The 25,709-nt window shown below is 41.5% G+C and overlaps 2 protein-coding genes across 4 annotated transcripts in view; one reads left to right on the forward strand and one right to left on the reverse strand.

Annotated features, from left to right (window-relative positions):
- Babam2 (BRISC and BRCA1 A complex member 2) overlaps positions 1 to 11,774 on the reverse strand; it is a 382,404-nt gene extending 370,630 nt beyond the window's left edge. For 2 of the 3 annotated variants that reach the window (XM_032908967.1, XM_032908965.1), the window contains exons 1-2: positions 11,649 to 11,774; positions 7,745 to 7,896 (exon numbers count right to left, since the gene is read on the reverse strand). In XM_032908967.1, coding sequence (XP_032764858.1) covers positions 7,745 to 7,872 — 128 coding nt within the window. In that variant the 5' untranslated portion in view covers positions 7,873 to 7,896; positions 11,649 to 11,774. Of the gene's footprint in view, positions 1 to 7,744; positions 7,897 to 8,194; positions 8,269 to 11,648 lie in introns of all 3 variants that reach the window. The other variant, XM_032908966.1, reaches the window with a different exon arrangement.
- Positions 11,775 to 11,995: 221 nt separating this feature from the next.
- Rbks (ribokinase) overlaps positions 11,996 to 25,709 on the forward strand; it is a 76,805-nt gene continuing 63,091 nt past the window's right edge. The window contains exon 1 of the mRNA XM_032908969.1: positions 11,996 to 12,208. Coding sequence (XP_032764860.1) covers positions 12,120 to 12,208 — 89 coding nt within the window. The 5' untranslated portion in view covers positions 11,996 to 12,119. The remainder of the gene's footprint in view (positions 12,209 to 25,709) is intronic.

Below are 25,709 nucleotides of genomic sequence, written 5' to 3' on the forward strand. Positions count from 1 at the left end.
CTCAGACTGATTTCAGAATGGTTGCTGCCAGTCTGCAATCCCACCAACAATGGAGGAGTGTTCCTCTTTCTCCACATCCTTGCCAGCATCTGCTGTCGCCGGAGTTTTTGATTTTAGCCATTCTGACTAGTGTGAGGTGGAATCTCAGTGTTGTTTTGATTTGCATTTCCTTTATGACTAAAGATGATGAACATTTCTTTAGGTGCTTCTCAGCCATTCAGCATTCCTCAGCTGTGAATTCTTTGTTTAGCTCTGAACCCCATTTTTAATAGGGTTATTTGTCTCCCTGTAGTCTAACTTTGTGAGTTCTTTGTATATTTTGAATATGAGCCCTCTATCAGTTGTAGGATTGGTAACGATCTTTTCCCAATCTGTTGGTTGCCGTTTTGTCCTAACAACAGTGTCCTTTGCCTTACAGAAGCTCAAATCCCATTTTTAATGATGGTTCTTAAATGCTTTAACCTCGATTCTAGCCTACCACCCACCAGAGATAGTGGAAAAGAAAGGATACGGGGAAAGTGGACTTGTTTAGAAAGGTTCTTTGGAGCAATTCCTGTCTGGAAACCGGCAGTTCAGTTCATAGGTAGATCAGTTGAGCGGCAGCAGCTTGGTCCTCTTGCAAACATTTCATGGATACATCAGCAGTCCAGTTCAGTAGAGTCAGGTTAAGCAACAGCGATGTGCCTCTCTCAGGGAAGCGAAGATCGGTGAAGACTTGAGACCCAAAGGCCTTACGAAGCTAGCTCTATAAGCAAGCCTGGCTCAGCCTCCTCACGCCATCGAGTCCTATTTATACCCTCCAAACATCACGTGTCCTCCACGTGCCTTGCCTCAGCACGGGCCTTGCCTCAGCACGTGCATCCAATCTGCCCGAGTCCGAGAAGTCCTGACAAATGCAGCTCAACTATGCAATGTACAGCAAACTAATACATGTGTGTTGTTAGCAAAGAATCCTTCATCACGTGTCCTTTCACGTGATGCTTGCTTTAGCAGAACATCCTCTCTCCTGTGTCTGCTTCAGTGAAATGTTCCTTCATGAATCTCCCTTAGCCTTTCACCTGTGTCCACTTTAACAAAACATTCCTTCACCAGCAAAACACAATGGACTCTCCAAAGAACCCTTTAGTTTCCACTTCATTCCTCTATTTCTTTTTCTTGGCAAATTAAAAAGAGAGGCTTTTGTTAACTGAATTACAGGAGGTTACCTTACTATTTAGGATATATGATTCAACAGGCAATGTTTTTAAGCTTTAGAACATGGATAAAGGAGAATTTGCTCTACTAGAACAGCATCCTTTAAGGCTATAAGAAATACAGCAGTATTTATTATGCTGACACAAAGACAGTGAGGGTGACAGGAAATGAGAAAGCCTGGAAACAGGTCCATGTGTGACATAAAGGACACCTGAATCCACTTGAAATGGTCCTGCAAAGCAAAGAATGATGCTGGTTTAATCATTATCCACATGGAAGGAGATCTGTATATCTTGTTCTGTATTCTATAGAAAAAATTGATTTGTTTAAACATCAGGAAAAGCAAAAACCTTTAAAATTTTTTTAAAAAGAATGTATGACTACTGGATAGACCAGAATTTCTCAAACTTTGCCTCTCCCCTCTTTCTCTTCTCTTTATGTAATTTTTTCTCTTCTGCCTTCCCCTTAAAAAGTAAAAAATATTACTGAATCTAAGTTCATTAAAACTAAATCTCCTGGATATTAGTAGCATCAAAGGAAAGAATACAGGACCCAGACTGCACACAGGTATTTCTAGTACTGTAGTTGTCAAAAGATTAAAGTCTAACATACATGAGTAATGCTTTCAAAGCTCTACAAACATACCAATAGCCCACTTAAAAGATGAACAAAGATCATCTCCAAAAGAAGAAACTGAATCGCTGGTAGGCATATGAAACGATTATCAGAAATCATGGAGATATAAGCACAAACCATGTGAGATACCAGGCTGCCTTGACAAACAACACTGTCCTAGTTTGAAGGTGACGCATCCCCCATAGGGCGTGTATTTGAAGATTTGGTCCCTGCTGGTAGTATTGTCTAGGAAGACTACAAAACTGTTAGGTGCTGAACCCTTGCTAGACAGAGTATGCTGCTGGAAGAGGGTTGAGGCTTTACAGCCTGGTCCTACTTTTTGCTCTCAATTTCTTGAGGGCTGATGAAATATGACCAGCCAGATTCTCCCTCCAACAACCATATCTTCCCTGCCTGCCACCAAGTCTTCCCCACCATGAACCACTCCATCCTTGTGAAACAGTAAACCCAATTTGTTTTCTAAGCTGCATTTCTCAAGGCATTTTATCACAGCAACAAAAAACTAACACACCAGGTAACAGTAAGGTTACAAACTGGGAGTGATCTCCTTTCTGGTAGCAGGAAAGAGACACTATGTGACCACAGCCAGTACCAGAGGCTGCCTCTAGTCGAAGGGTGAGTAATTGCATTTCTAGGAAGAGAGCATGAAGGAACAGCTCACTGCCTGTTTTCATCAGGTCCCACCCAGTACTCTCAGACTTATTTTACTGAAAACTCACAAAATACACTTTACTTGTTCTACATGTGACATGTTCTTAGAGTTCCCACTCTGTTCTTCTTCCCTTCTTGAATGATGTTAGGACTCACTCAATTGCTTTTACAACAGTAATAGATAAACATGCCCAGGTTGAGAAATTCTGCCTGAGACAACAACATTCTCATAAGCATCTTCTTATATAGACACAGTAGAATGTTCGCTATGGTTCACTATGGTTGTCAAAGGGGGAAAAAAAACACTTAAAAATGAACTAAAACCTGAGAGTATTTTAAAGTGGGGGAGCCAGGCTGATAAGTATCTGTGGGAAATTATGGGTGTGCATAATAAAAATATTGTATGTATATACAAAATCATCAGAGTAAATAAAAATATTAATTTAAAATGGGGGACATATTCACATAATGGATTATGATACATATATCAGTTCAAAAGTAAGAATATCTATAAACACAAGTTTTACTAGCTTAAAACTAGGCAAAACAGGTATACTAGTACACTGTCTATAAACCAACATTTAGAAGGCTCGAGCAGAATTGTGAATTCAAGTCCAGCCTAGACACTAGAGTGAGACCATGTCTCAAAAAAGAAAATAACAGAACAAGCAAATTCCACATAGATATATAGAGCATATTGCTTAAAACAGTTTCTTACACATGCAAAGTGAGATACTTCTTGGAGATAGATTTATAAGTCAATATATTAAGTATGGCCGGATGTGGTCACTGCCCTCAGGAGGTAGAAGGTTGGATGTCTGTGAGTTTCCAGATGGTCTATGTAAAGAAAGCCTGTCTCAAACACACACACACACACACACACACACACACACACACACACACACACTCAAAGAAGGGGAAGGAGAGGAAGAAGGGGAGAGACAGAGCAGAGAGATAGTCAGAGACAGAGAGACAGAGAATGAACTCATGTACAGGAAGAAGGAATGAGATGGAAAAAGAAAAGCAATATGGCTCTTGCTCTCTTGCCCTTACTCTTCTCTGCTCTCGGGTCCTCTTTGTCCCTATCCCTTCTCTCCCCACCCCACCCCCTCCCCCCATGTGCCCATGGCCGGCCTCCTTTACTTATCCCCCTTCTACTCTTCTCTCATTGACCCTCTCCATGTGGAAAAAGGAAGCAGTGTGAAAAGCCAAGTGAACATCTACACACTAAAGAACTGAAACTGCCATCTTTAAAATTAATCTGTTGCCTCCCAGAGCAGCAGCTTCTCTGCAGACAGACTAAGACAGCAAGCTGGAGACAGACATAGCCCAACTGAGCTCAATCACAAGAGTGCACACCACTCATCTTTTAAAATTACACTCTTTAGTAATCAAAGTACTTACACTGAGCATCTATTTTTAACTAAGTAACGAAATTTAGAACATGGACCCAAAAACGCAACAGGTAGTTGTGGGTGGATGAGATGTCACAGCAGATGCCCCAAAGGCAGCCATGTGCCAGTGAGGTTGAGTCACGCAATATGCCAAAAAAAGATATCAAGGCTCCTCGGCCACAGGTTGCTGTGAGTGCTCTGCCTCCCCCACTCCCATTGCACTTGCCAGGCATCATTACAGAGTCTGATCAGACTTAGACATCATCAAGATTACAAACTCACTAAAACTGACAGAACACAATATCCTGCAGATAGCACAGGCCTGGATCAAATTACCCGACAGCAGAGAATAAACCTTCAGAAAGTTCACTGTAATGAACAGCAGCCCCTTTGGGTCTCAGTATATATTTTACCTAGAAAATAAATCTGGGGCTAGAGAGACGGCGCAGTAGTTCAGAGCACTTGTTCTTGCAGAGAACCCATGATCAGTTCCCAGCACCCACAACATGGTTCACAAACACATGTTAACTCCACTTCCAGGGATCCAACACCTTCTTCTGACTATGCAGGCACCAGGCATGCACATGGTGCCCATACATACATGTAGGCAAAACATTCATACACATAAAATGAAATAAATCTTAAAAATATATAAGTAAATGTAAATTAAAGAATAAATCTAATCCTATAATATATTTTGGCTATAATTTCAAAAGTATCAGTTTGTCAGGGAATGTCAAATGTAATAGAATTTAAACAATATGTTACCGACAACAAAAAGCCTTCGAAGCCACAAGAACAAAACTGCTCTGATCCTCAGACTGAGTAACTTCTCTGTGAAACAACGATCACCTCTCCCATTCACCACCCACTCTGACCTGTGTATTACATTATGCACGGGAGGTACCACAGCAAGCTCACAGAAGTATATGAGTAAGTTCTCTGTCCTTAAGAGACTGAAGGCCTAACAGCGGAGCTCAGAAGCACACACAGTCCTAACTGCTACAGAAATTCCGAGGGTCCATAAGGGAAATAAAGATGAATTGTACTTTATTAAAAAAAAAAAAAAAAAAAAAAAAAAAAAAAAAAAGCTTGCTTTGATTCGGTTCTTACCTATCGACTCTGCCTATCAGTAAAATATGGAAAATATGGGCACTTAAACAGCATCTCTTCAAGGATAACTAGCAACTTCCAAACTGTCTCCTTGGATGGTACTTCCTGTGTGTGCTACGGCCCTACATGGAGGAGTAGATGGACATTATGGATGTCAATCACAACCCATCAGGCCTCAGGGTGCACATGGTGACAGGAGGGAGATGGCTCAGTAGGGTGTCCTCTGAGATCCGCAGGTGCACTGTGGCACATGCATGTTCACACACACAGACAAAAGATAAATACACTGTAAAGAAAAGTGTAAAGGTAAGAGAGGCTAACAAGGATGACTAAGAGAGAGCCAAAAATGCAACATCTTGGGCCACCTATCTTCTGGTCCCCTCCATGATGCTTATTCCACTTCTCAGTTAAACCTAGTTTGCTTGCTCTTACACACACACAGAGGCACACACACACACACACACACACACACACACACACAGAGGCACACACACATTGACACACACACACACACACACACCCAGAGGCACACACACACACTGACACACACATGCACATACACACACACAGAGGCACACACACAGAGGCACACACACACACCGACACACACACACACACACACACACACACACACACACACACACACACACACACACACACACACACACACACACACACACACACACACACACACACACACACACACACACACACACACACACACACACACACACACACACACACACACACACACACACACACACACACACACACACACACACACACACACATACACACACACACACACACACACACACACACACACACAGAGCACACACACAGAGGCACACACACACACATGCACAGGCACACACAGAGACACCACACACAGACACACACACAGAGGCGCACACACACAGAGGCACACACACACACACACACACACACACACACTGACACACACACACAGAGGCACACACACTCACACACACACACACACACACACACACACACACACACACACACACACACGCAACATTTCTAGTGAGAAAGAAAATAGTAAGGATATGCCAAAAGGGCACAAAGCCACTTGACAGACCTCCCAAAGACAAAGCCAGGAATAAATAAGTAACGAGAACAAATAGGCCAGATATTTGCTCTCTGACTTACAAAGAGATTATGCCCCAATAAACTTACCAAAAAACTGAATAGATCGTATGTTGAAAATGCATAGAATGAGCCCCAGGCAGCAGCACTGCGGTATTGAGGTCTCACCTCATGACTGCATGGTTGAGTGGGTATGGTGTCTGTTGTCCCAGCTATTCAAGAGGCTGAGGCAGGAGGATCATATAAAAAGACATATGAGCATCGTCCAGCCATCCGTCGGAAGCTCTGAGGTAGTACGACCCTGCTCTAGTGCTCTCAGAGGAGGGATGCAGTGCTGACTCAAATGAGAGGAAGACATCTAACAACCACACAGAGAGGGGCTAGCACAGAGGAGTAGTCAATAATCTTTAAGAATGCTTCACGACGAAGAAAAACTAAGGACAGGCTGGGGAAACTGAAGACGCTCAATGACTAAAGACAATTTGTATTCTGGACTACTCTTGTCCGTGAAGAAGGAAATCGGCAAATCTCAAGTACAGAATGATTACTAATGGTAGAACAATATTAATTTCTGTCCTACTTTGCTTCTCTGATGCTATGATAATACACTGACCAAAAACAATTTATGAGGGAAGGTTCACTATACCTCACAGGCCTAGTCCGTCAGTGGGGAAGCTAGGGCAGGAACGCAGAGGTAAGAGCTGTCACACACAGACCTTGGAGGACTGTTGATTTCTGGCTTGCTCCCTGATGATACTGCTCAGCTACATTTCTCACACAGCCCATGCTCTCACATCCAAGGATGGCACCGCCCACGGTGGCCTAGACCTTCTTCCCCCATCATGAAAATGCCTCACAGAGCAATCTGACAGGGGCCATTCCTCAATGGAGGTTCACTCTTGCTAGGTCTGTCAAGTTGACAACTAAGATTACTACTGCAATTTCCTGTAGGATTTTTCTCTTTTCTGCAGATCTAATTTTATTTCCAAATGAAAGACGAGACAGGTCTTTTTACTTCTTTTTTCTTTCTTTTTTCTTTTGGTTGTTGTTGTTGTTGTTGGTTTGTTTGGGGTTTTTTTGTTTTCTATTTTTTTAACACAACATATCCAGGTATGAGACTGACTGTGTCAACCCCACTATGGCTCATTTCGGCTTGCTACTGTAATCTTTGTATTAAGGGAGATCATCGAATGAGATCAGACACAGCATCTCTAAACCCAATTCTTACACTGTACAGTAAGACTGCAGTAAACAAGAAAGCAAGCCAGTGAAGGAAAACATACATGCTAAAACCCACATAGCATGTTAGTCACAAAGAGACAAGTCAGAAAAAACACATTAGCGTTCCCATTAGAAATAAATCACCCGTAACACCCGAATGTGGACGCACACACTTAGGAAATAAGAAGCAGAAAATGTCAAGAATTAAAACCAAATCAATTTGGCACTGGAATGTGGTCAAGTTTTGTCTAGCATGTGTGAGGTCCTGCATTTAATCATGTACTTGAGCATGCGCGTGCCCCCCCCACACACACACACCAGCAGATGATAAGAACAAGACTTGAACACTTCCTGTGGTAGTCATTGTTCATGAATCTGGTGAGGATGGTTTATTGTGAGACAAAAGCTGAGTTAGGTCTGGTACATACCCAGACTTCAAGTCCGTTATCCTCAAACAGTTGGTAGCATCCAGTCCCACCTTCCCATTTCGGACCACACTCGATATGAATGGGGAGAGCATTGGAGAAATTCGGTTCAAGGCAATTTCTGGAGACATTTTAACTTGATTTATGAGTTACCACTGAAAGTAGAAAGAAAGAAAGGTGATCAGTTTACAAAAAAAAAAAAAACCTTATAGAAATATAGATATAACAAGCTTCCTGGAAGTTAACGCAGTGCTCAGGATTTTCTCTTGTGTGAGAAAATGCTTTATGACACAATAACACCTCTTGCCTTTGTCTTGCAGGAGCCAGATCCCTGCAGTTCAGATACTCAGGGCACGGGCTGAGTATTAGGGCATGTTTTTCAAGAATGGAAGAAACCCTTGAAGTACAGTTCCCTCCTCCTTTCCAAAGACAATTCCACACCAGCTCAGTCTCCTTAAAGCTGCACAGCTCCTCGCTACAACTGGCTCTTCTAACCTGGTTGAGCTGGAGAAGGTTCACTAACAGTCCTATAACCATAACGCACAAAACACACATCACTAAGTCAGGGACCCCATCGTGTCCCCACAAGGACAAAGAGCTTGATCACTGATAACACACAACACTCTAAAGCCAACACAAGCAATTGTTAATTACTAGAAATCACTTACGGCCCGCATATCTTTCTTAATAAATCCTGCCATGCACATTATAATTACCTGACTATATTAACTCTCACATTTAACAAATGCAGTTAACATACACTTAGTATTCAGTAACATTTTGATAATAAATGAAGTGGTGAATTCAAATAATGAAGTTTTTCTGAGCCAAATTTAAAGCAAGCTTTATTAAAAACTGGCCAGGACCATAGATACTGGCCTGGCCCATACCCAAGACCCATGTTCAGAATATGGCCTCAAATAATAGATTTAATTTTTAAAAATTAATTTTAAAATAACTTTAAGGACATGGATTGGGGGGGAGAAAATCTGAAGAAAAATTTAGAAATGGAGAAGATATAACATATCCTCAAAATCGGATAAGGTAGGGGCCCTGAGGAAATGGTTCAGTGAGTAAAGCGCTTGCTGAGCATGCCTAACCGACCCCTAGCACTGTGTAAAAAGCCAGCCTAGTGGTAACACATCTATAACCCAGCACTGGGGGTTCAACTCAGCAGATTCCCCAGACTCACTGGCCAGTCAGCCTAGACAAAATGGTAAGGCCCAAAGTCAGTGAGAGACCCTGTTTCTAAATTTAAGGTCAAGGATGATAGAGGAAGATACTCAACACAGGCCTCTATTGATCTCATGCACACACCGAGGTTAATGCATGTACACAGACATGTATGCATATATGTATGTATATAATATATATTAATACTATACATGCAGATATACCATGTACATATATATACACAAATAATAGGGAATTAAATACAACAGAATCTGAGGAATAAATAAAGCAAAAAAAATGTACTTGACACTTAAATTATAAAAACACAGGCGAGATATTAAAGCATGTCCAGATATTAAAGCATGTCCAGATATTAAGCAACAAAGACAAACTGAATCTTTTTTCAGTGTTTGATTTTCAGGCACTTGATAATACAAAAGCAGTAAGTCACACCTCTGTCACTTCATGGAGGAGAGAGTGCATGAACTCCTAATGGGCTTCTAGACAAAAGCTACAACTTTAGAGGTGAAGAAGTCAATTCAAATGATCGCTGTCTCTCTCAATCTGAAAGGTTAGCCCCACATTGAAGGCAAATTCATTCCATCCAGGTACGATTAGGAGTACCTGCTGTCCTGGCTCTGGTTTCTAAACCCTGTGCTACATAGGGATTTACAAGCTCTGCTAAACTGAATACTTGCTTTATCATTTTAGATAGTGACAAAACAATCACAGCGACACCATGATGCCCCCCCTCCAGAAATACTTATGAGGTGCTTAAGCTTTATACAATATACTTTAATCTCCACACGGTTGTCTTCTGACTCTTGGGCGCCGACCTGCCCATACACTCTAATACACCTAACGTGAGCAGATGTCTCCTTTGCTACAGGTAGAATCAATCATAAAGCATATATATTTATAGTGTCGCATGACTGATAAAGGCACTCCCATGTGCAGTGTTGCCATTCATCTTCGCAGCCTGGTTATGAGGCAGGTTTCTAATCCCCATTTCCCAGGTAACATGGGTAACTGTTTCTGAGCAGTAAGCTCACCCACGGGATCACTTTGAAGACTTCTCTAAACCCTGCAGTCCCACGTGATGTCTGCCCACTATGTCACAGTTCCTGAAGGGGATGCTCATTTACTTCACATTCAAAAACACCAAGAGTCATCTGAGAAGCAAGCAGAAGGATCTCTTATGACAAAATTTTTTTCCATGCTCTTTTCCTCAGAGTACCTACTATCTGACCCCAAATTTCTCGAAGAGAAACCAAACTAGCACATCACACGTGAGCTCTCTGTGTACCGACATCCACTCCCCCCACATAGTTTCTTAATGAGTTTCTGATTTGTAAATACAAAAGCTAAAGACGAACCAGACCAAGTTACTTATTTAATGTCACACACAGAACAAACAGAACTGGAATTCAAATTCAGATCTCTCGTGACGTCTACTATTCCTATTTTCCTCTCAAGAACTCATTACAGTGGCCACTAAAGAAAGCATCCGGGTGAATCTTTAAAGTGTACACCTTGGTAAATATGAAGACGAAGTCACGAATTTATACACATGACTGCTTTACAGCTAAACACCAACTAGGCTACTGCTGACCCAGTGTTAATGCTAGCCTGAATGATTCACTAATTAAATGCCAAAGGAAACAACCTTCTCCAGATGCCAAACCACACTAGCGATTATGAAAACCCATTCCACTTCCGCAACTGTCAAGACTTTAGGATAATACCTGAGGGAATGGATTTCTGTCTTTATTTCCAGAACAGCTATAATACAAATTTTTGACAGTACAAGGTTTTGTGCAGATTCAAGGTGTTTCAGTAGGTGGGTCTTCACTAACAAAGAGAGAAAACTATACTGACTCCAAAATCAGGATTTTGAAAGCAAAAAAAAAAAAAGGATGATTCTTTGGTACAATATGCGGGATAGGGATTGGAAACACACACACACACACACACACACACACACACCCCTCTCCTTTGCATACGACACCATTATAACAGATCCCAAAGAGGCAGGAATTTTTGGTGGCCAGCGTCTCCTGAATGCTTGTTTTGCAATTTGTATTTCCTGATTTTGACGTATTGCAGGAGGAAGAGGCAAATATATAATTTTTATAAAAATCTGCTGCCGCAAGATAAGGTCACATGAGGTCTTTTAGTGGGCGGGCTGTCTGGGGAATACAAAGACATATAAAGCACCATCCAGGCTCTTGCAATTAGGAGAGGATGACAAACACGGAAACATGTGCCCCGTTGACGTCATGGAACGGAAAGGGGTGGCCTCCTGCTGCATCACGTCCACGTCATATGGCGCACGAGGGAAGTTACTGTGGGGGAGCAATTTCTCCACTGGACAACATCGGGGAGGGGCGGGAAGGGTGAACTGGATCAGATCCAAAGAACGGCCACCCATTCTGAGGAAAACCTAAAGGGACCCAACCCTTTCTCCCAAATTGTATGATGCCCCTCGTCAAGTGCAAAAAGAGGCGGGCTTCATGAGGGACCAGGACTGAACGAGCTATGTGGAGAAAGAGAAGCCTCGGATCTTGGAGGCCGGCTCTTGAGGGAATCCGCGTGCTGGGGGGCGAGCGGGGCATCTTTGGAACGCGGGCCTTCTCTTGAAGAGGCTAGCTCTCTGGCCATACTCAAACACGGCTCTCTGCGCCACCTGTGCGACTGAGATCCAACCTCCCCGCACCAGCCCGGGTCCAGGTACCTGGAACTTAAGTCCGATCAGTAACCGGCGACTAGACAGGGTACAGGTTACCCGAGCGCGCCCCCGACCGACGCACCGACCTGCGCGCGAACCGCGGGCCGGATGCGTGCGCGCTCCCCCCGGACGTCCCGCCCTCTGCAGAGCCGGCCGGGCGTGCGCGTCCCCCGGAAGCTGAGGAAGGCGGCCTGGTAGCGCCTGAAGGTTCCCCGGAGCTCTTGCCTCCACCTTGGCGCGCTCTGTGATTCTTGCCGTGGCGGTTGGGCCCTGTGCCGTGAGGCGGGGTGGGAACACGGGTCCCAGAGGAACCAGGGCCAGCCAAAGGCCGAGGAGGTTTCGGGCATTAGAGTGGGCGACCCGCACAGGCGTGTGAAACGCCCGCGTCGTTAGGGAGGACGGAGTGGCGTCCCTGGTTACGAGGTCAGGCAAAGGGCAAAGGGCAGCGTCCGGGTTGAGCAAGAGCGAGGATTAGTAATGGCGGCGTCAGGGGAGCCCGGGAGTCCCTGGCAGGAGGAAGAGGCGGCAGTGGTGGTGGTGGGTTCCTGCATGACCGACTTGGTCAGGTTAGTGCGGGGCCGCAGCGCAAGGTCTCGGGAGGACGAACCACACTGTGGGCGTCCGGGCCTCGGATCTGTGGGCACCCTCCATGGAACTTTGCTATAAACTTCAGGTTGCCACAGTGCGACTTCAGAAGTGGAAAAGGCAGAATTCAAATTGGTAGAGGTCAATGACAGGGTAAGGGACGGGGGTTGAGGAGCGGGTGGGGGGGCACATGAATGAAAGCTTTGATACTTCTAAAGACACACCCACATCCCCGGGCGCCCCCAAACACCTGCACTTGTTTCCTTGGCTAGGCTGCCCCATGACGTTTTAATCTCTGAGAACGTGCTGTACCTACCTCACAGGGATGTTGTGAGGACAAGATGTGTTTTATCCACCAGACCCTACTAGGTATTACTGGATTGAACACGTGTGAAATAAGGCATCGAAGCAAACAGACACCTTTGCCCTCAATCGATTGTTGGCCTTCCTGCAGTGTTCCATATTTACAGTTACTTTTATGTAGAAATGAAACTATGGATCAGCCTTTGTGGTGAACCCAAGTGTGAATTCAAAAACCAAACAAAAAAAAAAACAAATAAACGTAATTACAGCCACTAAAAAACTGATCAACTAATGCTAAATGAGAATAGTTAAGTCAGAGAGGTTGTAGGAAAGCTCCTTCTGCTTTGTGTGCTGTCTGTTTTTATGAAAACGGCTTTCAAGGCATAAAAGCAATATACATTGTAGAAAAACTAATTCAGGTATTCCAAAAAATATCCAACCATCTAATTCTGTTTATGTTAATAGTCATATTTCTCAGCAACTTAATGTCATCAGTCCCAAAGGATTTTTCCAAAAGGAAAAACAAGGAACCTTGAAACAAGACCTTAGGATAATAATCAAAACAGCCATATCCTTGCACCAAACCACCTATATCTACTTTAAAAACAGCTCCAGGGTCTTCATATATCCAACTTAATCTTGCTTAAAACATTTATAAATTGTCACAATCATCAAGATGGCTGTGAGGTCAAGGAGCTAAGCCTAATGGCCTGAGTTCAGTCCCTGGATCCCAATGTGGTGGAAGGACAAAAACTGACTGGAGCAAGTTCTCTGACTTTTTCTACATATGTGATATGTATGTGATAGATACATACATACATACATACATACATACATACATACATACATAGGAAGGATAGATAGATAAGTGTATGTGTTCAAGTTACCAAACACAACATAAAAGATGGAATTTAAATGGAGACTGGGAGAGGCAAGTTTAATTGACAAAAACCTTGGTATGTTGTAGGGACTGGAGAGATGGCCTCAAAAGTTAAGAGCATTGGATCTCAACCACCTGTAACTCCTGTCCCAGGGGATCCCACACCTCCAAGGGTATGCACACAGAGTTAAAAACAAAAACTCATTTTTATAAGTGTAGCAATGACAGAAGAGCTACAAATAATTAAGGCTTACATAACTGTGTGTGTGGTGCTGGATACTGAACTCCGGTGCCTTGCATGGCGAGCAAGCACTCAGTCCCCATGCTGAACTTGTCTCATGGAACCCAGGCACTTGGCCTTGCTACCCCGCTGTAGCCGGGATTAAAGGCCTACAGCACCAAGTCTTTCTCCAAATTCTAAATTTTACTTTTTCAGAAATGTTAGCTGCTACCTTGTCATAAGTTATGCCAAGGCAGGTGTGGTTTTCTGTAGTGGCAAACAATACAGTTTGAGACCTTTGCTGGGAGGCTTACGTGTGTTTTTCTAGGGGAAAAGTCAGCACATCTTCCTGTAAAGCTCCAGATAATAAATGTTTTAAAAGTTTGGCAGGTCACATTTTGAAATGTGAAATGCCATTTGTCTTAGTTAGGGTTTTACTGATGTGAACAGACAACCATGACCAAGGCAAGTCTTATAAAGGACAACATTTAATTGAGGCTGGCTTACAGGTTCAGAAGTTCAGTCCATTATCATCAAGGCGGGAACATGGCAGCATCCAGGCAGGCATGGTGCAGGAGGACCTGAGAGTTCTACATCTTCATCTGAAGGCTACTAGAATAATACTCACTTCCAGGCAGCTACGACTAGGGTATCAAAGATATTACTGAGCCCTGCAGTTTATAGCTAAGTAAGCCAGAGCCTAGAAACTTACATTACGGATAAATTTCCTAATTTCCCTTGTAATTTTCTTCATAAAATTTTGAATTACTATTTTTCATATGAGTCACTAGTTAAAAACTATTCCGTAGACTACAAATTTCCATAGATTTTTCTTAAAAAATTTCCATGATCTGATTAAACCAACCAGATAATCCTACAAAAATACCTTGTTTTTATTCAGAACCCTGCATAAAATTGGGTCTGGCTCTGTTTGTTAAGCTCTGTTTGTTAAATATGTGTCATAGCCATATTAGTTTCCTACTACTGCCGAAACAATTTGCCATAGATTTGACTGACTTAATCTTGTTACAGCTCTGGAGGTCTTAAGTCTGGCTCAGTAATCACTAAACTAAAATCAAGGAGTCAATAGGTAAGGTTCCATTCTGGGGGATGTTTTTTAATTTTTATAGCTTCTCTGTTACTCTTTTAGTCAAGTCCCCTTCATCTTAATAGCAAACAGTGGTTGGTCGAGTCTTTCTCACGTAGCATTAGCCCAACCCAGTCCATGTGCACTATAAGAACCCTTGTATTACACTGATCCTAGGTAAACAACTCAAGATAATCTCCTTTTCTTATTACTTCTTATTGGCTATTCACTACCTAAGTACTCCCTTGCTGTATACAATATATTTCTAAATTGGGGAGATCATAGTGTGAGCATCTTTTAAGAATATTTTACTCATACTGTAAGCATCAAATAACCTTACACTATCACTTAGGGAACCTTTGGGTCTTTTCAGTCACCCTCACTCACATTTACATATGAGGTGACCACGAGCTTAAATGGCTCACTTTTGATCACACAGCCACTCAGAGGCATAATGAAGGCTGGAACCCAGGACTCCCAGACTTACCTTTCCGTACTATCATTCTTCCTCTGGGAGACCAATAACACTGCCTTTTTGTATAAAGTCCATGTAGAAATTTGTAGTCTCTGTTTATCTTGGACACTGATAAAGAATAAAGATCTTCAGGTCTAAAAATAGTCTCGTCATTACTCATTTTATTCCTGCATTCAACTGTAGCCAGCCTAGACATCGTGCCTGCACTATAGAATCACTTTAGAAGTAACACCCCTTCACTAAGCCTTTTTGGAAGGCATCCAAGTCCAACTTACTTTATATACTGCTGTTTGCCAGACACTGCTAATTCAATCAATGAGCATTTTTTTAATTTTAGTTTTCTGTGTGTCGTAAGCTTTATGTAGTAATAATTCTTAAAACTCATTAGCTCATCCAGCTGACACTGTGTATACCCATCTGCGTTCATCATTATCCTTTTTTCTTGAACACTCATGTCTAAGGTTTCATGAGGTTTCATGTATCAAGCATGATGGCACATGCCTGTAATCCAGCACTTGGGAAGTGGGAGCAAAAAGAATCAGACGTCAGAGTCATCCTCAGCCACACATGGAGTTTAAGGCCAGTCTGTGCTACATGAAATCCTCCCTGTCTTTAAAAAAGGTTTCATGTTACAAAGAAAAAAGAAATCAAATCTGGTCTTAGGAGAGATAGGAAAATACATGGTATTTTTTTTATATATTCAGTTTACAGACCTGCATTAATCATACTTTAAGCCCCTATTTTTTATAACATGTATATCACCCATTCTTTTCAGGCATTCAACTAATTTTTATTGGATTTATGCTATGTACCAGTTTCTGCCCTAGGTAGAAAAGATACACAGACAAAAATTTTCTGCTTTGTAAAGCTACAGAAACAGTATCAATGAAAATAAGCCAATCATGTGATGTACTCAGTTAAATGCTAGAGAAAAATCACACAGAGGGTAGGAAGACTAAGTTTAGATCCCTAGCCAAAGAAAGCCTCACTGAGAAGTGGGATTTTACATAAATGTCTAAAGGAGGAAAGCAATGAGCCATACATTAGCTAAAGGATGTACATGACTGAAGAACGCTCCGGGCACAAGAATGGCATATGCAAGGCCCTGAACACTTAACAAGAAGGATTGCAGTATTTAAAAAAAAAAAAAGAGTGGGGGTCCAGGTCACAGTGAGTCCTAAAGAACATTATATCAACTCTGGATGGATAAGAAGCCATTGGATTTGAGTGAAAGAGTGACATAATCTGACTTAGACTGAGGACAAGAGTGAGAGCAAAGTCAAGAAGAGACACATTTGGAGTCGATCTCCATAACCTAGGTGAGTCTGGGAGCTCTGTGGGGGGAGCAGCAGGTATCTGTGATTACATTTAGAAGGGAGCAGAGCTCAAAGGATCTGCTGAGGGTAACAGGCCAGAGATTACTCCAAGTTGTGTGACTTGATCTTTGTGAAGAGATGCGGAAGATTGAATCCAGAGCTCAGGGTTGACGTGTGAGAGTTGAAGTACCCATTAGACATCTGACCTATTAGATTGAAGAGGTCAAAAGGGCAGATATGAGTTTGGCATTCAGAGAAGTACAGTCTGGAGATACAAATCTATGAATGTGTCATTGGTGTACAAATATTTAAAGCTATGAGACATGATGAGATCACTGAGCTCTGAGCTCCAGCAGCACTTCAGTATTACAGGGATACATTTAATTTACTGCCTCCCTTTCAGCCTATGCACTCCCCCAAAACTCCCAGAAAGATAAGTTTAATACATGTTTCCAGAGTAATTGACTGTGATGTCGGCTAACACCTATGATACTTTCTTATGTGTGGCCAATGAGTTCAGAAAAAGAACTCAAATGTAACTTTGAGCTTTAGCAAATCAGAACATGATTGCTTAATTCCCAAAAGACTTTAAGTAGATACTGGAATAAATGAGGTAGTAAACCTAGATTACTTTTAAACCTAAAAGTGGAGAATACATACTGATCTTCCAAAGGTCCTAAGTTCAGTTCCCAGCACCCAATTTAGGTGGTTTACAAACCACCTGCATCTCCAGCTTCAGGGGATCCAGCACTCTCTTCTGGCCTCCAAGGCTACTGCACAAACCCAGACATTTTTTTTCTTGTCCCCACCCCTACATTTAAAAAAATATATATAGAAAAGAAAAAAATTGTGGCTTAAAGGGATGACTCAGCAATTAAGAGCACTTGTTCTTGCAGAGGACCCAGGTTCAGTCCCCAGCACCCACACTGGGTGGTGGCTCACAACTGCCTGTAACTCCAGTTTCAGGGGGTCCAACGCCCTCATCTGCCCTCCACTGGCATCAGACATCCACTAAGTACACAGAAACTTAGAAAGCAACACTCTCCTGGTGCTGTAACATCAAGCCTAATAAAAGGGTTCTGGGAAAGTAAGGGGAAAACTAACAGAAATTCCCTTTTGATGCCTGTCTTGAAGTCTGAGTTGGACTAAAGCATATTATCATGTTTAGATAGGAAAATCTCTTTTAGGTCACATTTTCAGTAAAGTAAAAATCAAAGGAACATTGGTCCAAAATTATCTGACAGTTCCCAGTGTTTGAGGGATATAACGCCATTCTTCATAATTTCTGCTTTTTAGTTTTAAAAGTTTGCTTTTAAAATGTAAGTCATATTTTAAAATCAGTATTTTTAAATGTGTTCCTGTCACTTGTATTCTGTAATGCCAAAAGAAATCATCCATGAGAAATTTGCTAATTTTGATACCTACAGTGAAAAGAGATGCTTAAAAAAGTAAATTCCGAGTGACAAGAGCAAAGCTGGGTGTGATAGCTCACACCTGTGATCCCAGCTCGAGAGGTGGAGACAGGACACTCAGTTCAAAGCTAACCTCGATTATGCAGGGAGTTCAAGGCCTGCTTGGGCTACATGAGACCCTATCCCAAAAAAGGAGAGAGGAGGAAGAGGGTAAGGAGGATGTTCAGTTTCTAAGTTGCCCATCCATCATCCGTATAACTCCTCTGTGTTTTGGGAGAACAAAGGTAAAATCCAGTGAATTTTGCTCCAGTACTTTAATGATGTGTATATATTAAGAGGGTGAGGGGGCTGGAGAGATGGCTCAAAGTTTAAGAGCTCCAGCTGCTTTTTCAGAGTACCTAGGTTCAATGCCCACAACCACATGGCAACTCACAGCTGTCGGTAACTCCAGTTCTAGAGGATCTGGAACCTTCAAGCATACATGGAGGCAAAACACCAATGCACATAAAATAAAAATAAATAACTTTTTTTTTCTTTTTTTTCTTTTTTTTTTTTTTCGGAGCTGGGGACCGAACCCAGGGCCTTGCGCTTGCTAGGCAAGCGCTCTACCACTGAGCTAAATCCCCAACCCCAAATAACTTTTTTAAAAGGAGTGAAAATATGCCAGACACTTGGGATACTGCAGTTAGTAAAGCACGATCCAAACTCTGGAGCAAGCAGCTTCTGATTCTCTGGGAGCAGAGAAACCTTCCAAGAGGAAAGGTGCTGAAGATCGAGAATCCCAAAATGATCCGAGATGATTTCAGGATAGTCCTTCCATTCTTCATCATACTTAATTCATGTTACCGAAGGGAATAGCTTTAATCTCCACCTTTATGGCCTTGGAGGGCAAGCATGCTTCATATTATATTAGAGGCCATGACGTTTGTAAGAGCATCTCTGAGCATTCAGATGAGCATTCGGGACTTTGAATGTGTTTGCTTACGTCACAGTTATGCTGTGACTAGCTTAACTTGAAGCACGTCTTACCAGCTGCAAAAGTCAACTACAAATCATCCTTGTGTATGGTTGGCTTGTTGTCTAAGTAAAACTTTAGGGGTTTGCTTGTTTTAGTTTTAGGTCTGGGGTTTGTTTGGGATATATTGTTTTAGTTTTAGGTCTGGGGTTTTGTTTGGGATATATTGTTTTACTTCGGTTTTTGGGTTGTTTCCCACAAATATCACATCTTAGGCACTGGCTTTTCCTTTTGTGGTTGGAAAAAAACCTTGAAATACAATTCTGTAATATTGCACAAAGTAATTTGTACAATAGTCTCTTTTTTTTTTTTTTTCTTTTTTTCGGAGCTGGGGACTGAACCCAGGGCCTTGCGCTTGTTAGGCAAGCGCTCTACCACTGAGCTAAATCCCCAACCCCGTACAATAGTCTCTAAATGTGCTCTATAAATTGCTGTGTGTGTGTGTGTATGTGTGCGTGCGTGCGTGCATGTATGTGTGTGTTTGAGAAGGTCTAAATATGTTGTCCAGGGTGGCCTCAAACTCAAGGTTTTTTTCAAGTGATGCCCCTTCCTCAGTCTCCAAACTAGCTAGAACTATGGATCACCGTCAGCTACAAAATATATTCTACCTATGTTTATATATAGATATATATTATATAGTGGACTTTTTACTATTGGTCAGAACCATAATACTGGGGGGAGGGATTCTGATTAAGAGTTTTCATTTTCAAGTGACAAAGAAAGGAATGTTTTTCAATTATGTGAGTTTTCAACCAAAGATCTTACAGAATCTTAGCTTTAAAGTCCGTCAGGGCCATCTTGGATGGTACATGCCTTTAAGTAGAATCTTAAAAGATTCCAACATACGAGAGGTAAAGACAGAAGTTCGAGGTGTGGGCTAGAGAGATGGCTTAGCCATTAAAGGCTAGGCTCACAACCAAAAATATAAGAAGTTTGAGGTCAGTGTCAATTATATTGCAAGTTAGAGGACAGCCAAGGCAATGAAGTCCTATCTCAAGAGTGTTAAACAATACAAACTAGCAATGGTGCACATCTTTAATCCCAGCACTTGGAAGGCCGACACAGAGGGTCACTGTGAGTTCCAAATCAGAGCAACATAGACAAGTGCATGTCTCAAACATGAATGATAAAGTGCACTTTCCTGTCTTCAAAGATAAATATTTCTTTGGTTTTCTATTAAAGCCAAAAGAAAATAGATGGTATATATTATCTAAAATAAGGATAATAAAATAAGTATCCTGTTCGTACTTGGGATATCACAGCACCCTGCTCAAGATAGCCACTTAGTGAACATTGGTGGAGTAAAGGAATGCATGCTTGCACGTCACACCCTCACTCATTCGTGATGCTGTCATACCTAAAACTGGACAATTCATAAAGAAAGGGGCTCCCTGCTCATCCTCACTCGTACTTGAAAGGTCTGATGCTCTCGTATTTTATACAAGTTCACCAGTCCTAGCTGACCTCATGTGACTTTATACACTTAAGAATTATGTTAGAATTACTTATGCATATGTGATAGATTTGTCTTTCACTACAGCCATGCTTATTTTGATTTTATAATGTGTATATTTGGTGCTATTTTATTAGGATATTCAGTCTAGAGTCGCTGTCTTCTCTTGCTCAACTCTAAGCTGTTTTCTTTCCTGTTTGGCTGATGTTAATAAAGCTATCCAGAGTTACCATAATTGATATCTGCCTGGTATGTCTTTTCCAATCTTTAGTTAAACCATTGAATGTGTTCTACAATAGCAGTCTTCTGTGAATTTGTGGGGGTTTGTTTTTTTTTTTTTTTTTTGTAACTATGATTTTTTTTCCCTTTGTACTAGCAAATATAATCAATTCACATTTATTATGCTATGATGTAGATTCTTTTCAGATAATTTTATATAAACTGCTCCATAGAAATATTAAAAGATGGCAAGGTGCCTAACCCACCCACATTAACTATTTAATGTCAGATTAATTTCAAACATTTTTATATAAATGGCTCTGTAGAATATTGTTTGTCAATTTTATTAAGGCTGTACAGCACAACTAAGTTATTTTTGCGGAATAACAGAGTATTAAGATTAAACTGTTCATATTTCATATGGAGTTGATTTCTTCTGATAGATTGTATTTTATACAAAAAGTGGTACATCCAAAGATTTAAAAAGAAACATATATTTCAAAGAATTCTGTCCATTTGCAATTTTTCTCTGAACTCTAGAAAAGAAACACCATTATTTGGCTTTTTCCTCTCAGCAGTTAGATTCTTTAAAAGTGTATCTGGAGGTAGGCCTGGTGGCTCAGACCCGTAATCCCAGTAGCTCAGGAGGTTAATTAAGGCAGGAGGATAGTGAGTTCAAGGCCCACCTGGGTCACAGAGTAAGTTTAAAGCCAGACAGCCTGGACAGCTTGGTGAGACCCATCTCAGAACAAAAAGTCAAATGAGTCTAGACATAGCTTACATGAGAGAGTAGCAGAACAAGGAGGTCTGACAAGCCAGTCATGATGGCATAAGGGACTGTCACAGGGGATCTTAAGTGTGAGGCTAGCCTAGACTATATAGCTACACTGAGGCTTGAGAAAAAAACAAATTATAATAGCCAGAAATTACTGGAAAGGTGATAAAACTCTGAAGTGTGAATAGGTCCTGAGGTCCGTAGGTGTATCTCTAGATGCCTTAGCATCCTAAGGTCCAAGGTCTCTGGAGGCCTTCGCAGACCTGCTTTGTGTTAAACCTGACTCTGAGCTGGGCGTCCTGGCACATACTTGTCAGACCAGCACTCAGGAGGCCAAGGCAGAAGAGTCAATGATTGAGGTCATAGAGACTTTGAACCCTACTTAACCATGTGGGACCTTGTCTAAAACAATTGTAAATAAGCAAATAAATCCTAGCTTTGCCGTCTTTTAAGCAAACATGGGATCTTTTTACAATGCCTAGGATTCTAATTCTTATCACTGAAAGGAGACGAAAACAAGTTTTCATGGCCATTTTGTAATGCTTACTTGATTGATGTTCATAAAAGAAGCATTTGGTACAGTTCTTCCTATGTGATAAGATTCAAAAACAGTATCTGCAGTTTTTGTCGAGGCAGGGTGTCTGTGGGAACAACCTTAGCTGTTTGGTGATTCAGAAGCCAGTGTGGCACGTGACATGAGAGAAACTTCACACATGCCCAGCAACCACAGGCACGGTACCTAGCCCACCCAGACAGCTGCATTAGAATGTCTGAGAGAGGCCATAATGTGCTCAGTTTAGAGGATATGGATGTCTTAGCAAAAGCCAAGACACAGGGGGAAGAACTTCCAGGCATAGGGAACAGGCTGTGCAAAAAAAGATTTAAAATACACATAAAACTCTAGGAACAAACCACTATTATGAGAAGGAGATGGACACTGCCTCTGGGACATAAATTCATTTATTTTCCTTAACTTATTCACTTTACATCCTGATTACAGCATACCCTCCTCCCAGTCCCACCCTGATATCCCTACTCCCCCTCCCCATCTCCTGGGAGAAGGGGAGGCTCCCCATGGGTACCAGCCGCTACCCACCACCACCACCAGCATCACCAGCATCACCACCTCTGCACACTAAGTCACAGAAAGACTAAGCTTATCTTCTCCTACTGAGGCCAGACAAGGCAGCCCAGCTAGAAGAAAGAGATCCACAGGCAGGCAACAGAGTCAGAGACAGCCACTGTTCCAGTTGTTAGGGGGCCCACGTGAAGACCAAGCTGCACATCTGCTACTTAAGCGCAGGGGGCCTAGGTCTGGCCCACGCATGCTCTTGGTTGGTGGTTCAGTCTCTGGGAACCCGCATAGGCCCCGTTAGTTAACTCTGTAGGTCTTCTTGTAGTGGAACATGAATTTGTAAAGCCAAAGGAGTTGTAAGATAGAATAAACTGAAGGTCTCTGTAACTGTAGAACCTGTTTCTCTTGCCTGTTCAGTTGTAATTGCTACTTAACATGTCCAGTATTCTGAATATCCAGATGTTTAAAACGCTAATTATCAAAGCACAATAGCATAAAGACTTTCAATAAAGTAGCATTAAAAGACCTGAGTTTAGTTCAGGCCTTAGGACAACTGTGGGATTTTTGATAAGCAAGTACTTTACCAAATTCTTAACCTTCTTACCCAAAACAGAGGTGATGATATGCCCATCTAATCTGCTTTATATATATTTAATGTTCATTTACATATAATCAGTTCCTGATTATTCCCAATGCCTACTCAAGCTGGTTGGTTAACTCCAAATATAATCTTATCAGTCATTGATTACTTATAACAATGAAAAACAAGATCACCCAAAACTAGAGATAGTAGGTAAATGAAAATTTAATAATTAATTCTAAAATACACTATTTTTCTTATGATTTATCCTTCTAATTATATTTTGTTAAGGACGAAATTAAAAATCCATTTTTTTATTGCTTTAAACTATACCAGCAGATGGCAGGAAGATGTAGCCCAGATAATTATAATATGGTGACAGAAGTCACTTTGGAATTTAAATTTTTACTATAATTAATTGGCAAAATAGAAAATAAAGCGTTGGTTCTGTAGTTATTGGTCTCTGTCTTGTGTTTCAGTGTCTGTTAACTGTGTCTGTTCCTAGGCACCAGGTACACATGGGTGTGCCGCTCATCTATCCATGCGGCCTCCTTTTACCTGCATGTCCCTCCCCTCCAGTTCTATACATGGAAAAAACAAAGGCTACTTGTCTTTGTGACATTGGCTTATTTTACTCAACATGATGATTTCCAGACCCATTAAATTTCCTAAGAACGGTATAATATCATTCTTTTGGGTTGAGAAAAACTTTTTTGTGTATATATGCCACATTATATTAATCCACTCTTCTACTGGCGGGCACCTACATGACACCCTCACTTGGCACTTGTAAATAGCACAGCAGTAAACACGTATATTCAGATGGTTAGCTGGCTTGACTCTGACACTATACCTAGAAGTGTCACAATCATATAGTTGTATAAGATCATATATATAACGATGTGCACATTGTTATGTTATATAAATATACAAATGCTATATATAAATAAATGTTCTTGCTTTCAGTGAATTTAGAAGTAGCATCATTAATTTTGCCTTTTGTGAGATTCTTGTGTCTTATCAGTCTCCTTTGTGTTCCCCCTGCCTCCTAGCTTCTTACTGTATAGGACCCTCATGGAAACCTCATGGAAATCTGTAGCTGTCAGATCCTTACTTCCTAACTCCCAAATGCACATTTGTTTCTGTTGCTCTCTTCCTCTTACAGCCTCTAGTTACAAAATTGATCCATTCTCTACTTCTGAATTTGAGCCTCTGTTATTTCTCCAGGAAATAATAGATGTTCTTGGATGGAAGTAAGGAGTAGGGGGAGATAATGTGTGAGCACACACACACGCATGCACACACACACACACACACGCACGCACGCACGCACGCACGCACGCACACACTGTATATACACACCAAAAAAAATGATACTGGGGTGTATTTTATATTTTTAGGTATGTAAGTAGTCTGGGCTATATGCCTCTCCCAGCATACTATATATTCAAATCTTCTATGCCACCTTAGAAGAGTAAAATCAGTATGTCCTTCTTGTCCCCATCATTCTGATAATGACTTCTGGACTGAGATTAAAAGGCCCATCTCAAAACTACTGTTCCATGTTGAACTTTTCATACTGGTTTTCTTTTCTCTGTGGGCCACTGCCCTGCAGACTCCCCTACCTACATGCCATTGTGTTGCCATTGTGTGCAGGGCATCTGTCATCCAAACTTTTGCTGTATATTTATTTTAAGGTAGAAACTATTCACCTCCAAACATTCCTCACCCTTTTGAAATAACCACTACCAAACTTATCCCCTCAACATTAGTAGAAATTAGTAAAAAATGACTTCTTCAGATAATAAAGACAAGCAATGTGGGAGAGGAAAACACACAGTTCTGGGAGCAAATTCCTGACCCCAGCAGCGAAGGAAAACTCAAGGAATATGTAGACTAATAATCCCAGAGGGGTAAGAAAACAAAGTTCTTAGCTTGGAGAGACTAAGAAAGCCAGAATTTGTGGGGCAGGATACTGGGAAAGGAAGGAGCTAATCAAGGAAAGTTTAAAGTCCCATAGAATCTACTGCAAGTGTCAAATGGACATGGATAGAGAGAAACTCACTAAACCAGCAACTTCTGGATCAATATAAATTGATCATTTTCCAGAAACTATACTAGGAGATTGGCAAATTCTGTCCAACCAGAAGCATTGTTGAACTTTTAGAAGTCACTCAAGATCTCAGGACCACAACCTAGTTAAAGAGTAAATCCACCCTCCAGCAAAGAGTACTATAGACCCACCCTAACATCTCAGCAGTAACACCTAAAGGATCGTGCTAGTCCATAGCTTATTTAACTGCAAAACAATCAAATGCCCTTTGGAGAAACAAGAAATTAAGATAAACTGCGATATCTGCAAAACTTAGCATCTAATCAAAATCATTTGACTTTTGAAGAATCAAGTAAATGTGGTTCATAACCAAGAGAGGAAAGGGCAATCAGAAGACAGCAATGACAGAAACATTGGGATCAATAGGATGGTAAAAGAGTCAGAGATATGTTCATAATCCAAAGGAATGGGGAAAGGCATAGAGCCTCTCAGACCCAGGAGGCAACAGTCTAAATAAGTGCGATTACAGTCTAAAAGAGAGAGAGATACAGAAAGTATTTGAAGAAGTGATAGCTAAAATTTTCCCAAGCTTTATGAAAACCTGAAATTTTAATTAAGG

The sequence above is a fragment of the Rattus rattus genome, chromosome 7 (assembly GCF_011064425.1).
Source record: "Rattus rattus isolate New Zealand chromosome 7, Rrattus_CSIRO_v1, whole genome shotgun sequence".
Taxonomy (NCBI): Eukaryota; Metazoa; Chordata; class Mammalia; order Rodentia; family Muridae; genus Rattus; species Rattus rattus.